At 46.1% G+C, this 17,332-nt stretch overlaps 1 protein-coding gene across 1 annotated transcript in view; it reads left to right on the top strand.

The window, feature by feature from the left end:
- LOC122926661 (carbonic anhydrase-related protein 10-like) overlaps positions 1 to 17,332 on the top strand; it is a 493,040-nt gene that overhangs the window by 333,476 nt on the left and 142,232 nt on the right. The window contains exon 4 of the mRNA XM_044278105.1: positions 13,420 to 13,605. Coding sequence (XP_044134040.1) covers positions 13,420 to 13,605 — 186 coding nt within the window. The remainder of the gene's footprint in view (positions 1 to 13,419; positions 13,606 to 17,332) is intronic.

The raw sequence follows: 17,332 nt of genomic DNA, 5'->3' as shown, positions 1-17,332 counted from the left end.
GGTAAATTTGAAGTTTTATTGAATCTTTTCCCAAAAATATATATATCAATTTCTTCAGCTCTCTTCAATGTGACAGGTTCCCTTTAAAGCAATTAATCCCACCTATCGTGGTGGTCTACAATATTAAATTAGTTCATACCTGCCAACAGTCTCCTTTTTGTGTGATTCTCTGTTCCTATAAACCTTTGGACTAGAAACAATTATCACTTGTCTGCTTCCTGCTTCCAAGAGCCATAACTTTCTATTTTCTGTTGACATAACTGTATGACAGTTTGTTTTTTGTAGGACAAGTTGTACTTTCTAAAGGTATGATTTAATACTCCAAGCAATGTATTGGAAAGATGGAAAAAATATTAGTGGTGTGGAATTGGGAAAAATAAAATACAATTCTGCCATTATTTCATAGATTTCATATTTACGGCGTTTACTGGGCAGTAAAAATGACACATTGCCTTTACTTTCAGTTAGTACAATTACAGGGGTACCAAATTTATATAGTTTTCATTATGTTTTAAACTGTTAAAGGGGTTGGTTGTACCATCTCATACATTGGTGGCATACCACTAGGATATTCCACCAATGTTAGAGAGGTGAAAGTCCCACCTCTGGGACCCACACCTACATATCTTCAGAACAGGACCCCCAAAGCAAAGGAGAGCACACCACGCATATGTGGCATACTCTCCATTCACTACTATGGGAGTTTTGGAAATAGCCGAGCGAGCATGCGCAGCTGTTTTCAAAAGTCCCATAAAAGTGAATGGAGATAGTAGGTGGGACACGCACCTATCTGGCATCTATTTATCTATCTATCTATCTATCAAAGGGGATTTTTGCATTTTACTATCCAAATTATCCTTGAGGATCTGTATAAAAGCTTATCTTTGGCTATCTATGTATAAAACACTCAGCTTTCTTTTCCTTTTAAAATGAAAAGTTAATAACATACTGTATATTTTTCCCAGAGGAGAGTTGTGCTCTTCTCTGTGTGATTTGCCTACAATACCCAAATTTGGCTTCATCAGAAGTAGGCATGAGCCTATCAGCATGGATGTCCGGGTTCGCCGGGTTCGGCCAAACCTTGGGTAAAAGTTCGGGTTCGGGACCCGAACTCGAACCCAAACCCCATTGAAGTCAATGGGAACCTGAACTTTGGTGCATTAAAATGGCTGTAAAATAGTCATAGTAAGGGCTAGAGGACTGGAAAATGAAGCAAAATGGGGGTAAGTGCAGGACAGTTGCCCTGCAAACAAATGTGGATAAGGAAATTACTTAAAATAACATATAATAGAAAAAAATAATAATCTTGAACTAGGAGGTGGAGGTCAATGTGGAGCAGGAGGTTTAGCAGGCGGTGGACGTAGTGGTGTAGGTGGAGGAGGTAGCCAACACATGTTTTTTTTTTTCCCTTTATTTATTTAGTATTATAATTTTTTATAAATTTGGAAAGACCCCAAAACATTGAATAGAAAAGAGAATGCAAAGAGAAAGTGCACTGGAGTATAACAATGGCTGGGTGTGGCCGGAATACTTGTCTACTCAGCACAAGGTATGGACAAGTCCTGTTGGATCCATGCCTGGTTCATCTTAATGAACGTGAGCTTGTCCACGTTGGCTGTGGACAGGCGGCTGCGCTTGTCTGTGATGACGCCCCCTGTCGTGCTAAACACACGTTCAGATAATACACTGGCTGCAGGTCAGGCCAGCACCTCCAAGGCATAAAGGGCAAGCTCAGGCCATGTGCCCAGTTCGGAGACCCAGAAGTTGAAGGGGGCAGACCCATCATTCAGTACGTGTAGGCGTGTGCACACATACTGCTCCACCATGTTGGTGAAATGCTGCCTCCTGCTAAGACGTTCCATATCAGCTGGTGGTGCTGGTTGTGGCGTGCTGACAAAGCTTTTCCACATGTCGGCCATGCTAACCCTGCCTTCTAAGATGCTGGCGGTGCCCCAGCTGCGTTGGCGACCTCTTCCTCGTCCTCTGCCTTCACCTTGTGCTTCCACTGTGCCCCCGCTGTTCGGTGGGAATGCCACCAGCAGCGCGTCTACCAGCGTGCGCTTGTACTCGCACATCTTACGATCGTGCTCCAGTGACGGAATTAAGGACGGTACGTTGTCCTTGCAACGGGGATCCAGCAGCGTGGCCACCCAGTAATCAGCACAAGTTAGAATGTGGGCAACTCGGCGGTCGTTGCGGAGACACTGCAGCATGTAATCGCTCATGTGTGTAAGGCTGCCCAGAGGCAACGAAAAGCTGTCCTCTGTGGGAAGTGTATCGTCTGTGTCCTCGATATCCCCCTATCCATGCACCAGTGATGGCCATGAGCTAGTCTGGGTGCCACCCTGCTGTGAACATGGTTCCTTCCTGCATATCCTCCTCCTCATCCTCCACCTCCTCATCCTCCAGAACTGTGCCCTGGCTGGACCATTGTGTACCTTGGGTTTGTGGGTGCAGGAACCCACCCTCGGAGCCACTTGTGAATGACTGTCCGGAAACCCTACAAAATGATCCCTCTTCCTCCTCCCCCTCCTGTGCCACATCCTCTTCCATCATCGCCATGAGCGTTTTTTCAAGGAGGCATAGAAGTGGGATATTAACGCTGAGAACGGCGTTATCGGCACGGGCCATGTTGGTGGAGTACTCGAAACAGCGCAACAAGGAACACAGGTCTCGCATGGAGGCCCAGTCATTGGTGGTGATGTGGCCAGCATGTGCAGTCTGGCCAGCATGTGCAAGGTGGAGTTCCACCTTGTGGGCACGTCACATATGAGGAGGTGAGCGGGAAGGCCGAAGTTATGCTGCATCGCTGACAGGTGAGCAGCAGCAGGGTGAGAACGCTGAAAGCGCGCACAGACGGCCCACACTTTATGCAGCAGCTCTGACATGTCGGGGTAATTTTTAAGGAATCTCTGCACCACCAAATTCAGCACATGCACCAGGCAAGGGATGTGCGTCAAACCGGCTAGTCCCAAAGCTGCAACGAGATTTAGCCCATTATCGCACACCACCAGGCCAGGCTTGAGGCTGACTGGCACAAACCACTCATCGATCTGTTGTTCAAGGCCCGTCCACAGCTCCTGCGCGGTGTGGGGTTTGTCCCCCAAACAGATAAGTTTTAAAACTGCCTGCTGTCGTTTACCCCTGGCTGTGCTGAAGTTGGTGGTGAAGGTGTTACACTGACCGGATGAGAAGCCGGTAGAGGATGAGGAAGTGGAGTAGGAGGAGGAAGCAACAGGAGGCAAACTGAAGCGCCCTGCAATCCTTGGTGGTGGAAGAACATGCTCCAAACTGCTATCCGCCTCAGGCCCAGCCGCCACTGCATTTACCCAGTGTGCTGTTATGGAGATATAACGGCCCTGACCGTGCTTACTGGTCCACTTATCCGTAGTCAGGTGCACCTTGCCACAGATGGCTTTGCGCAGTGCACACCTGATTTTGTCCCCTACTTGGTTGTAAAGGGAAGGGATAGCTCGCCTTGAAAAGTTGTGGCGGCTGAGAATGACGTACTGTGGGACAGCCACCACCATAAGGCCTTTACAACTATCCGTCTCCACCAGACGGAGTTACAGCATTCCAAAGGCAAGTAATTTAGAAATTCTGGCATTTACGGCCAGGGATCACGCGTGGATAGTGGGGTACTTCCTCTTCCTCTCCAGCGTTTGGGATATGGAGAGCTGAACGCTTGCGTGAGACATTGTGGAGATGCTTGGTGACCCAGGGGGTGGTGTTGCTGGCATATCCTCTGTTTGTGGGGTGCCAGGTGGCACTGTCACTCCAGAGGTGGATGAAGAGGCCACGACTGCAGCAGAAGAGGAAGCAGGAGGAGCCAGAGACCTTTCTTGGTTTTTGAGGTGTCTACTCCACTGCAGCTCGTACTTTGCACTTAAATGCCTAGTCATGCAGGTTGTGCTCAGGTTGAGAACGTTTATGCCTCGCTTCAGGCTCTGATTGCACAGCGTGCAAAGCACTTGTGTCTTGTCGTCAGCACATTGTCTGAAGAACTGCCACGCCAGGAAACTCCTTGGAGCTGTCTTTGGTGTGCTCGGTCTATTGCTGCGGTGGGCAGTAGGAGGCGTACTGTCTAGAGGACGGCCGCTCCGCTTTTGCACCCTGCTCCCTCTTCTGCTGTGCTGGTGGCTCTGTGCAACCACCGCCTCTTCCTCCGAACTACATCGGTCACTTGCATGACCTTGATTCCATGTGGGGTCGAGGACCTCATTGTCTTCCACATCATCTTCCACCCAGTCGTCACCCCTGACTTCCTTGTCGGTCAGCACGCTTTCGAAAGCCCCAGCAGTTGGCACCTGTGTTTCGTCATCATCTGAGACGTGCTGCAATGGTCCTCCCATGTACTCATCTTGAAAAATAAGTGGTTGGGCATCGGTGCACTCAATCTCTTCCACTTCTGGGGCAGGGCTAGGTGGATGGCCCTGGGAAACCCTGCTAACAGAGTCATCAAAAAGCAGAAGAGACTGCTGCATGACTTGGGGCTCAGACTGCTTGGCTGATTTGCAAGGGGGTGAGGTGAAAGACTAATGGACATCGGCTGCAGGTGCCAACTGTGGTCTTTTAGCAGGAGACTGGGTGGGAGACAATGTGAAGGAACTGGATCCACTGTCAGCAACCCAATCTACTATCGCCTGTACTTGTTCAGGCCTCACCATTCGTAGAGCAGCATTAGGCCCGACCAAATACCGCTGCAGGTTTTGTCGCCTACTCGCACCTGAGGGGGTACACTTGTGCGTGTAGCTGGCACAGATCGACCACGTCCTCTCCCTGCAACAGGAGCTCCACCAGCAGCACCACGACCTGGGCCACGTCCATTATTTGACGCTCCTTTCCATCTCCATCCTGAATTTAGGATCTTGCCCGAAATGGGTGTTTAATTAATAGTAAAAAAAACAACAGTATGTAAAGGGTGTATCTTACATGGCCTGAACCAGACTAGGCCTCAATTAAAGATTTATTTGCACAAAATACAAAATAGCTGTATTTCAAATGGCTTATTCAAATCCCTGTATGTATAGAGGGTATCTCACACGGTCTGAACTTGTGTAGGCCTAAAGCAAATATATCTTTGCACAAAAGGCTGCATTTCAAATGCCTAATTCAAACCCCTGTATGTATAGTGGGGATCACAAATGCCCTGAATCAGTGTAGGCCTGAAGTAAATATATCTTTGCACAAAAAGGCGGTATTTAAAATGGATGTATTTCAAATGCCTAATTCAAACCCCTGTATGTAGAGGAAGTATCTCACACGGTCTGAACCACTGTAGGCCTGAAGTAAATATATCTTTGCACAAATAGGCAGTATTTAAAATAGCTGTATTTCAAATGCCTGAATCAAAGACCTGTATGTAGAGGGAGTATCTCACACGGTCTGAACCAGTGTAGGCCTGAAGTAAATATATCTTTGCACAAAATGGCTGTATTTCAAATGACTGTATTTCAAATGCCTAATTCAAACCCCTGTATGTAGGGATGGTAGCTCACAGGGCCTGGACCTCTGTAGGCCTGAATTCAATATTGGTGCACCAAACGGCGGTATTTAAAATCTCTGAATGTAACCCAAATGTATTAAGAGTGTATCTCACAATGACATCTGCATCAAAGTCTGCCAAACGACAGTTTGTTTAACAACTGAATTTGACAACAGTATATAAGCCTGTAATTTCACACATGCTGATGCTGCAAGGTCTGAAAATAGTGTTTTTTGTCAAATAAGTGTGTTTTTCAAACCCCAGAAAATGATGGGTGTATTTCTAGCCTAAATTGCACACTGACTAATACAGATGTTGTAGATTGCCTAAAAAGTCATTTTTTGCTAACAGAATATGAATGCTGTATATATTTCACTTGAATTTAGCATTTGCAGATCTGGAAAATACAGTTTTTTGAGAGAAAAAAGTGTGTTTTTCAAACCCCAGAAAATGATGGGTGTATTTCCAGCTTAAATTGCACACTGACTAAAACAGATGTTGTAGATTGCCCAAAAAGTCTTTTTTTGCTATCAGAATGTGAATGCTGTATATATTTAACTTGAATTTAGCACTTGCAGATCTGGCAAATACAGTTTTTTGAAGAAAAAAAAGTGTGTTTTTCAAACCCTAGAACAGGCATCCTCAAACTGCGGCCCTCCAGCTGTTGCAAAACTAAAACTCCCAGCATGCCCGAACAGCCTACAGGTATCAGCCTACAGCAAGGCATTGTGGGAGTTGTAGTTTTACAACAGCTGGAGGGCTGGAGTTTGAGGATGCCTGCCCTAGAAAATGAAGGATGTATTTCTGGCTTAAATTGCACACTGAATAATCCAGATGCTGTAGTTTTCCCCAAAAAAATTGTGATTTGCAATGTCCCAAAAGCTCAGATGCAGTGCTGGTGCACTGAGCATGCATAAAATGGCCGCCGCTGCCACCCACCTAACTAACAGAATTCTAATAGTTTGTATTTTTGGTCAATGAGCTCAGGGCAGGGTAAAATGATAGTGTCCTGCACCCACACAACTATTTGTCTATAGATCGCTGAGTTAGATTCTCTTCTATGCTCTCCCTGAAATCACAATTCCAGCAGCATCCTCTCCCTACACAGCAGAATGACGTGCAGCGCAAAGTGACTCAAGCTTATATAGAGCCTGGGTCACATGCTGCTCTGGCCAATCACAGCCATGCCATTAGTAGGCATGGCTGTGATGGCCTCTTTGGGCAAGTAGTATGACGCTTGTTGATTGGCTGCTGTGCAGCCTTTCAAAAAGCGCCAAGAAAGCGGCGAACACCGAACACAAACTTTTACGAAAATGTTCGGGTTCGGGTCCGGGGTCCAAAAATCCTAAAGTTCGGTACGAATCTGAACTTTACAGTTCGGGTTCGCTCAACCCTACATTTCGGCCATGCTAACCCTCCCTTCTAAAGTGCTGGCGATGGGGTTGACGACTTCTTCTTCCTTTCCCTTCGCCTTGTGCTTCCACTGAGCCCCCGCTGTCAGGTGTGAATGCCATCAGCAGCGCGTGTACCTGCGTGCGCTTGTACTCGCGCATCTTCTGATCATACTCCATTGACGAAATTAAAGACAGCACGTTGTCTTTGTAGCGGGGATCCAGCAGGGTGGCCACCCAGTAATTAGCACTAGTTAGAATGTGGGCAACTCTGCGGTCGTTTCACAGGCACTGCAACATGTAGTCACTCATGTGTGCCAGGCTGCCCAGAGGCAACGCCAAGCTGTGCTCTGTGGGAGCTGTATCGTCTGTGTCCTCTGTATCGCCCCAGTCACGCTCCATTGATGCCGGTAAGCTGCTTTGGGTGCCACCCTGCTGTGAACACGGTTCCTCCTCCTCCTCTTCCTCACCCTGCAGAATTGTGCCCTGGCTGGACATTTGTGTACCTGGCCTCTGTTGTTGCAGGAACCCACCCTCCGAGTCACTTGTGAATGACTGGCCTGATAACCATGGAAATGATCACTCTTCCTCCTGTGCCACATCCTCTTTCATCATCGCCCAAAGCATTTTTTCAAGGAGACATAGAAGTGGGATAGTAATTCTGAGGACTGTGTCATCTGCACTGGCCATGTTGGTGGAGTACTTGAAACAGTGCAACACGGCACAGCACCACATGCCCAGTCATTGGTGGTGAAGTGGTGCTGTTCTGCAGAGCGATGCACCCTGTGCGTGCTGCAGCTGAAACTCCACTATGGCCTGCTGCTGCTCGCACAGTCTGTCCCAGCATGTGCAAGGTGGAGTTCACATATGAGGCGGTGAGCGGGAAGGCCCAAGTTACGCTGCAGCGCAGACAGGCGAGCAGCAGCAGGGTGAGAACGCTGAAAGCGCACACAGATGGCCAGCACTTTACGCAGCAGCTCTGACATATCAGGGAAATTTTTCAGGAACCTCTGCACCACCAAATTCAGCACATGTGCCAAGCAAGGGATGTGCGTCAAACCGGCTAGGCCTAGAGCATCTACGAGATTTTGGCTGTTATCGCACACCACCAGGCCAGGCTTGAGGCTCAGCGGCACCAACCACTGATTGGTCTGTTGTTCCATGCCCATCCACAGCTCCTGCACGGTGTGGGTTTTTCCCCCCCAAACAGATGCGTTTCAAAACAGCCTGCTGTCATTTCCTCCAGGTTATACTGAAGTTGGTGGTGAAGGTGTTACGCTGACCAGATGAGGAGCCGGTAGCAGGCATACTGGCTAGGGGATGGCCACTCTGCTTTTGCACTCTGCTTCCTCTTTTGCTGTGCGGCTGGCGCTTTGTGACCACGATCTCTTCCTCCGAACTGCACCCGTCACTCGCATGACCTTGATTCCATGTGGGGTCTAGGACCGTATCATTCTCCACATAATCCTCCACCCACTCTTCACCCCTGCTCTCCTTGCCGGTCTGCACACGCCAGAAAGCCGCAACAGTTGGCACCTGTGTTTCGTCATCATCATCAGAGACGTGCTGCGGTCGACCTCCCATGTCCACATCCTGAAACATAAGTGGTTGGGCATCAGTGCACTCAATCTCTTCCACTTCTGGGGCAGGGCTAGGTGGGTGGCCCATGGAAACCCCGCCAACAGAGTCATCAGACTGTTTGGCTGATTTGCAAGGGGGTGAGGTGAAAGACAGATGCCCATGGGCTGCAGGTGCCAACTCTGCGGTTTCAGCAGGGGACCGGGTGGGAGACAATTTAAATTTAGTGTTGAAGTGGATTAGTGTTGAAGAGCTTGAAATAAGTTGTGTCTTAGGAGACCCCAAAATGTCATCCACAACTTTCCAAGGCAATTGGAGCGCTTTTGATTTTGGTCAAATTTATTTGGAGCTGAATCGAATTGCCCAACTGATTTAGCTAAATCAAATTTGAACTGAATTTCAAGTCTTTGGAGCAGTATAGGGCTCTTTTTTATATAACACAAGCTGTAGTTTGCATTGATACTATTTGGAAGGATTGACTTTTTGATTACTTTTCAATCAATTTTTGGGGGGAGGTGAAGCAAACAAAAATAGAGATTTAAAAAAAAAGCCATTATGATTAGTGTTGAGCAAAACAAAGTAAAATGAATTGACTTAGATCCAAATTTTAGGGACAATTCAATTTATCTCAAATTTTCCCTGAAATGGTGGTAATAAACAAAAAAATACTAACTTCCCTCATCTATTTGGTCACGGACACACAGTTGCGGCCATCTTAATTGAAGAAAATGTGCGCAATCTCGCGCACACTGCCGTGTAACTTCACCACATCATCACGATGGCGGGCACGGTGATGTCATCAGTAATGATGAGGTCAAAATGCATATTTTCTTCAATGAAGATGGTCACGACAGCCTCTCCTTGTGCAAATGGATGAGGTAAGTATGTATTTTTTTGTTTTTAAGCCATGATTAAACCCTGAAAGGCCTTATTGTAACTGCCAAATGCCACAATCAGGGTTGACCCCGGCATCCGAGGAGTTCAATGATGGGGAGGGGGGGTTGCGATCGCCGTTCCACATCATTGTGCTCGCTACATACAATGGAAAGCAATTCATGACAAAGTAATTTGTCACAAATTCGAATTTCTTTGTTAATTTCGACTAAGCAGTCGAAACATTTTTTTGGTAACCTCAAATTATGATTAGAGATGAGCGAATTGACTTTGGATGAAACATCCGATGTCGATTTACATAAAACTTCATTCCAATACTTTACGGAGCAGGAGCTCTGTACAGTATTAGAATGTATTGGCTCCAATGAGCCGAAGTTATTACTTTGTGAAGTCTCGTAAAACTTTGCATAATAACTTCATAAATTAATTTGTACTGTAAAAAACCATTTCCCAAACTTGGGAAGGTACCACTTGGAACCGAATCTGAGTTCTGGAAATGTTTTTTTTTACAGTACAAATTAATTTATGAAGTTATTACCCAAACTAAGTTTTGGAAATAGGTTTTTTGCAAATCGACTGTGAATGTTTCATCCGAAGTCGATTCGCTCATTCCTAATTATAATGTTCAGCATACAAGATAAATGCTTTCATATTTTGATAGTTTTGATATTTTGAGAGACGTGGACCAATGATGTTTATACCTATATTTTTGTTTATTTTTATTTAAAAAATGGAAAATTGGGAAAAGGGGTAATTTGATATTTTATTTAGCATTTATTTTTTTTATTTTTTTTTACCCTTTTTCCTTTAAGGGGACTTTAGTTTTAGTCCCCTTTGGGGACTTGAACATGCAATTGTTAGATCGCTTATTCCTTAGACTGCAATGGTTTATTATTGCAGTCTATGGTAAAATTGCAATAGTCCAATTAAGACTTCAGGCAGGGCTCAATACTGTAATATTTTACAATGGCATTATTTATTATGGCAGGCCTAGGAGCCTTCACAAGATCGCCAGGGGGTAGGGCTTTTGGTCACCAGATGAAACCCTCTCCCTCCAAATGGCTGCTCAAACGCCATGGTTTAAATTGACCAAGGTATCTGAGGGTTTAAATCTTTGATCAGAATTGTGTCCTATCAGGAAGAGTGCCTGTCATCCTGTGGCTATGGCACCCACTAAGCACAACAGTAAATAGGACTTGGTTAAAACTGGCAAAAATTGCCGCCTACAGTTAATTAGTACATGTTTGGGGTGATATCTTTTTTACATGACAGGAAGAAACATACAGTATGTGCACCTAATCTTTGTAACACCTGTAGGTAGGGACAGACATGGACAGTGAGCCCTAACCTAGAACCAAGCCCGCTTACCCTACCTACTTGCAGAGCAAGCCCTAGGTAGCAGGACCACAACTGGTGGACAGTCCCTAAGCTTCTTAACTGCAGACACAGACAAACACTAAGAGAAAAAACAACACAAAACAAGTTTTAGAGTACCAAACTAGTCAAGCTAAGATCAGAACTGGATGGACAATGCAGTACCAAACGAGAGACAGAGAGTGGTCAAAGGCAAGCCAAGGTTAATAATAGAAGCAATCCAAATGCACTCAGAACCGTAACCAGGAGCACAGCTAGGGAGTGAAAACCTATCACTTGCACTGGTATCTAGCAAGAAAGGGGTTTAAAAAAAACACTGAGACCCAGGATCAGAACCTGATGATTCAGTGCTCCATTAGTCAGAACACTAGCACACAGGAATAGAGCAGGTGAACAATCAGCCCACTGCTAATTTCCTCCAGCACACACCCACTGTGGGGAGAAACAGCATGGCGTCCTGTTGCAATGAGAGAGACACCATGCTAAACTACGCCCCCTGGTGACTGTCGTGTCACCAGGGGGCGTAGATTAGCATGGTGTCTCTCTCATTGCAGCCGCGCCAAAGGTGGATAGCTGGATGCTGGAGCCCAGACAGGAAAGTTTGTGACAATCTCCATGCATTTTTAGTCACACAGGATGTTTAATTTCGGTGCTTGTGGGTTTGAGAAGTGTGCACATTTTTACAGGCAGATTTTTAAATGTCTTACACTGATTTCTCAATTTATATAATACTAGCAGAAGGACCCGGCTTCGCATGGGTATATTTCATCTATTTAATTTAATGTTTCCGTGTGTTGTTAATAGATATCAACAGTATACCCCATAACAGTAACCTCTACAGTACACCACCCCTTAACAGTGAACTTCACAGCCCTTCACCCCTTAACACTGACTCTATATTCATAAAAAAGAGGTTTATATCACCTGTCAATCACTTCAAAATGTGTCCAAGGGGACGTCTCATGGTGAAAGGTGTCCGGCTGCAGCCATCTCGTTTAGGTGCCCAGCGCCGCCTTCTGTAGTGAAATCGCCGCCCTCCCTTTCATTCGATCCGCCTACCTCACGTCATCACTGCCTCTCTAACCACCGCTCGCTTCGTCCAGATCCCGCGAGTGCGCACTAGGTACTAGCTTTGAACCTGGCTGTAGGAGGTTGGATGGCTGGGATGGGCTGTAATAGGGCAGTCAGTGGAGGTTTGAGCGAAGTGCGCCGGCCGGCGCATGGGCACTTTGCTAAATGAGGCCGCTGCCAGTAGTCCGCTGCCAATGAGGCCGCTGCCAGTAGTCCGCACGGCGCATCAGGTTATACCTAGTGTGCACACGCAGGATCTGGATAAAGCGAGCAGTGGTTAGAGAGGCAGTGATGACGTGAGGTAGGCGGATCGAATGAAAGAGAGGGCGGCGATTTCACTACAGAAGGCGGCGCTGGGCACCTAAACGAGATGGCTGCAGCCGTGCACCTTTCACCATGAGACGTCCCCTTGGACACATTTTTAAGTGATTGACAGGTGATATAAACCTCTTTTTTATGAATATAGAGCCACAGGGGCATTTGATAAACTTACTTTAGGATATAGTTTATATGTTTAGCTTATAGGACTAATTTCTGATGACAGAATCCCTTTAACTGTGAGTTATACAGCACCCCACTCCCTTGACATTGACCTCCTCAAGGGGCCGCCCCCCCTTAACAGTGACCTATACAGAACCCCGCTCCTTAACACTGACCTCCACTGTTCCCTGCCCCCTTAACAGAGACCTCCACAGCACACGTCCCTTTAACAGTGACTGCCACAGTACCCTGTTCCCTTAACAGTGACCTCCACAGTACCCCACTGCCTTAGCAGTGACCTCCACAGCATCTGCCCCTTTATTAGGGGCCCCTTGCCCCCTTAACAGTGACCTTCACAGTGCCCGCCCCTTTTAACAGTGACCTCCACAATGCCTGCCCCTTTAACAGTGGCCTTTACAGCAGCTTCCCCTTTAATAGTGGCCCCTGACCCCTTAACGGTGACCTCCACAGCAGCTGCCCCTTTAATAGTGGCCACTGCCCCCTTAACAGTAACCTCCACAGCGCCCTGCCCCTCTAAGGCTAGGGCTACACGACGGCATGTGTCACGCAACAATTTTTATAATGATAGGCTATAGTGTCGCACTGCGACATGCTGCGACTGCGACATGACAGTTGCAAAAACTCCATCAAAGATGGATGCATGTAGCAGCGTAGTTGTGTGCTATGTGTCATGCAACTTATTGCCGTCATGTAGACCTAGCCTAAAGCTGACATACAGCAGTGAAGAAAAATGGCTGGGTTGTTATTGAAACCTGGAGTAAAACTGTGTGTATGTGAAGACTAAGGGCCTGTGAGCTTCTATTGGCTGATAAAGGAGATGTGACCGTGTGTGGCAGTTGGGATATGAAGAGAAAGACCTGCAGGCTTGTTTTAGCTAATGCAGGTCATTTTTTGGGAATATCTCAGGAGCAGTACATCCTAGAGAGCTGAGAACCTTCCTGGACACCTGATGTACCCATGTGCCAAATTTGGTGAACATCGGTTGAGTTGTTTGGTCGCACATAAAGAACAGACAGACAGACTTCAGGACAGACAGACAGAAACTCATTTTTATATTATAAGAGATTGTTGAATTAGTTAGGTCTGATAAAGGCTTATCATTTTCTTCTATGTATTGTATTTCAGATCAGTGGAACAATGCACAACACAGGACGACATGTGTCCTTCCGGCCTGATAAGCAACATGAAGTTAACATTTCTGGTGGTCCTCTATTATATAATCACCAACTTGAAGAAATAATGTTGCATTTTGGCAGCGAGAATGGCATTGGGTCAGAGCATCTCATGAACAAAGAAGCTGCTGCTGGAGAGGTGACTGTAACAACAGAAATAATTAGAACATGATACTCATAAATTTAATTCTGTAATTACTGTGAGACACTAAAAGCAATTTAATTATAAAATGTTTCAGTTACTGAAAATGGGTTTGAGATAAATGTAAAAGATAGATGTAATAACTGAGTAAGGAACATTAATAATAGATAGCTACACAGATAAATAAATTGATGGACAGATAGATATGAAATAGGATAGATAAATAGATAGATAGAGATAGATAGAACATAGATATTTAATAGATAGATAGATAGAAAGATTTGGATAGATAGAACATAGATATTAGATATGGATAGATAGATATGGATAGATAGATATGGATAGATAGATAGATAGATAGATAGATAGATATGTTTGTGTGAAATGAAATACTGATATTCTTTAGCTTGTACAAATCCATACTAGGACAGCCATAGACGTGGTGCCTCCATACACGTGCACATACATTAAGAGTTTCCTTTCTGTCACAATCAGCATGAATCTGGTGGCATGCGCTATTGGATGAGGCAAAATTGGCGCCATATGCTACCCTCCTGCCTGCACGCAGCTTTAATGTGCATAACACTGTTAGGCTTTTTAGGTCTACAATATGTATTCCAACTCCACTGCATTAATATTAATACAGCCCTCCTACCTCCATTCCTTCTCCGTGGACTACTACCATATATTTAAGGTAATGGTAAATAGAGAACTAAACAATTCTGGTGATAAACGATGTCGTTATTATACCGGGTTCATTAAAACATGAGAAAATTACATTATTTTCCTTTAAATAGAAACATTTAATGCAATTCTGTAAGAGCCTTTAAATAAGAGTCATAAATGATGCTTTTTATCCAAGTCCAACTGAGCCACAATTTATTACTACATAAGACACAAGTACTGAAGCAAGTGCCAGATTAATTGATTTGCCTACGTGAAGCCCACTATGCAGTTATTTTATATTTTTATGTCACTGTTGCTTAGTTAATGAAACATTACTTATGTGTAAAGTAAATCAATAATCGGAATAGATTAGACAGGATGCAATGAAATATAAATGAGCTGGTGTAGATAAATACTGCATTAACATGAAATGTATTGCTTCACTGTAACAATGCTTTGCCTCCTAAATGGGTTTTATGTTCTATAGTTTGCTTTTGTCACTTTGCATATAATTACTAGTTAAAGACAGGGGCGTTGCTGGGTCAAAACATTTGGGGCCTGGGCCCCTGATGTATTGTCCCTGGCCCCGAATGTACTGCCTGCCTGTTAGACATAACTGTATTGCTGTCCTCAGGACGGCAATACAATTAAATCTAATGCCCTGCAAGAGCTGAAGGACCTGTGATGACCTCACAGGTCATGTGATCAGTTCTATATGCAGTAGCTGAAAAGGACCTGGGAAGAGGTCACCATCATGTGACCAGTGCAGGAGAGGACGGCTCAGCAGTGAAGAGTAGCCCTGGGAAGAGGATGAGGTAAGATCTGCTACATGAGGAGAGGTAAGTGAAGTTTACTCAGTGTGAGAGGCAGAGCAATGTTGGGAGTTGTAGTTATTTAACTGGGACTGTATGTTAGTGCTGAAGGGAGGGAAGTTATTTACATGGGATAGTGAGGTGGAGTGATGTTAAAGGGAACCTGTCACCTCCAAAACACATATAAAACCGACATCATTACCTTACATTAGCCCCCAGTGTGTTCACAATGATGTTTTTCATTCTTCCATCGGTTGCTGCATACTGTAAAAAAAACACATTTTGAATCACCCTTATCGCTATCTTCAGAGTCAGCTTGCTTCAAGTAAAAATAAGCCCGTTCCTTACCCGCCCTCTTCCATCCTGCCTAGAGGCTGGGATCGCGCAAGTCTCGGCATGCCCGGTGCGCTCCATGTTACTACGCAATCCCGTCTCCGGCTCCCGCAGTCAGCCGGCAGCTTTGTTCTCACTGCACATGTGCCGGCCATTTCAAGTGTGCGCGTACGCCCGGCGTTTCTTTTCAGGTAAGATAATATTTGTGCCCAGGGCTTTTTTTCTGGCGGAACGCACCAGAACGGCGTTCCGCCACCTTTTGACATCGCAGCCTGCCATGCTCCAGCATCGCAGGCTGCGATGTATCAGCGGGGAGGGACTGGGAGGAGGAGCTGAGGGCCGGTGCGTTCACTGTGCTCCGGCCCCGCCGCTCCAGTACAGTTATAAAATGTGTAATTCAATTAATAATGATTCATGCTGCCCCCTCTGTAGTATAACATTCAATATATCCTACTCACAGAGCTACTGTTATATCGTAATGCAGGCCGGCCGGGCTACTTTATGAATGAAGCAGGCGGCGCAGGCACGTGACGTCAGTCAGTCACGCTGCCGCTCGTCTGCCCGGCCGGCCTGCATTACGATATAACAGTAGCCCTGTGAGTAGGATATATTGAGTGTTATACTACAGAGGGGGCAGCATGAATCATTATTAATTGAATTACACATTTTATAACTGTACTGGAGCGGCAATGAGGGGGTCTGTGGATGACACTGTTAAGGGGGGGTCTGTGGATGGCACTGTTAAGGGGGTTCTGTGGATGGCACTGTTAAGGGGGGGTCTGTGGATGACACTGTTATGGGGTGGGGGGGTCTGTGGATGGCACTGTTATAGGATGGGGGGGTCTGTGGATGGCACTGTTATAGGATGCCATCCACAGATTCCCCATAACAGTGCCATCCACAGATCATCCACCCCATAACAGTGCTATCCCCAGATCCCCCATTAACAGTGCCATCCCCAGATCCCCCATTAACAGTGCCATCCCCATCTGGGGGGTTTCTTTGCTGGGCTGGACTCTTATAGCCCCCCCCCCCCCAAAATTTTACTTGCATCCCTGTTCTCTAAAGGGGCGGTCCTAGGGGTGGGTAGGGGCGTGGCCAGGGGAGGGGGGGGGTGAGTTCCACCACCTTTTCTTTGAGGAAAAAAAGCCCTGTTTGTGCCCCTGGATAATGTACCTAAATAGTGTAATACCTAATGCTGGTGAGGTCGGGGGCAAAGCGTGACCACTGACTTGCGTTCTCCTGCGCCTGAAGCCACTGATCACACTGACGCTGCAGATAAGAAACGTCGGGCGCGCGTGCACACTTGAAATGTCCAGCGCATGCGCAGTGAGAACAAAGCTGACTGCGGAAGGCGGATGATGGGATCGCACAGTAACATGGAGCGCACCGGGCATACGCGAGACTTGAGCGATTCCCGCTTCTAGGCAGGATGTCAATCAAAGTGAAGAGGACGGGTAAGGGGCGGGCTTATTTTTACTTGAAGCAAGGAGGCTGTTGCCTCCTTCGACTTCAAGCTGACTCTGAAGATAGCGAGAAGGGTGATTAAAAATTAGTTTTTTTACAGTATGCTGCAACCAATGGAAGGATAAAAAACATCATTGTGAACACACTGGGGGCTAATGTAAGGTAATGATGTTGGTTTTATATGTGTTTTGGAGGTGACAGGTTCCCTTTAATTTCATGGGACTGAAACTTGGAAGTGGCTGGGGTAGGGTGATGTTATTTACATGGGACTGTATGTTGGGGGTAATGTTATTTATATGGGACTGCATGTTGAAGGCAGCTGTGGGAGGGAGTGATATTTACATGGGATTGAATGTTAAGGGCCAATGTTATTTACATTGGACTGCATGTTGTAGGTGGCTGGGGAGGGGGTGATTTTATTTACATGGGACTGTATGTTGAAGGTG

The sequence above is a fragment of the Bufo gargarizans genome, chromosome 2 (genome assembly GCF_014858855.1).
Source record: "Bufo gargarizans isolate SCDJY-AF-19 chromosome 2, ASM1485885v1, whole genome shotgun sequence".
NCBI classification, from domain to species: domain Eukaryota; kingdom Metazoa; phylum Chordata; class Amphibia; order Anura; family Bufonidae; genus Bufo; species Bufo gargarizans.
Note: the sequence above shows the minus strand (reverse complement) of the source record. Positions and strands in the feature narration are given on the sequence as shown.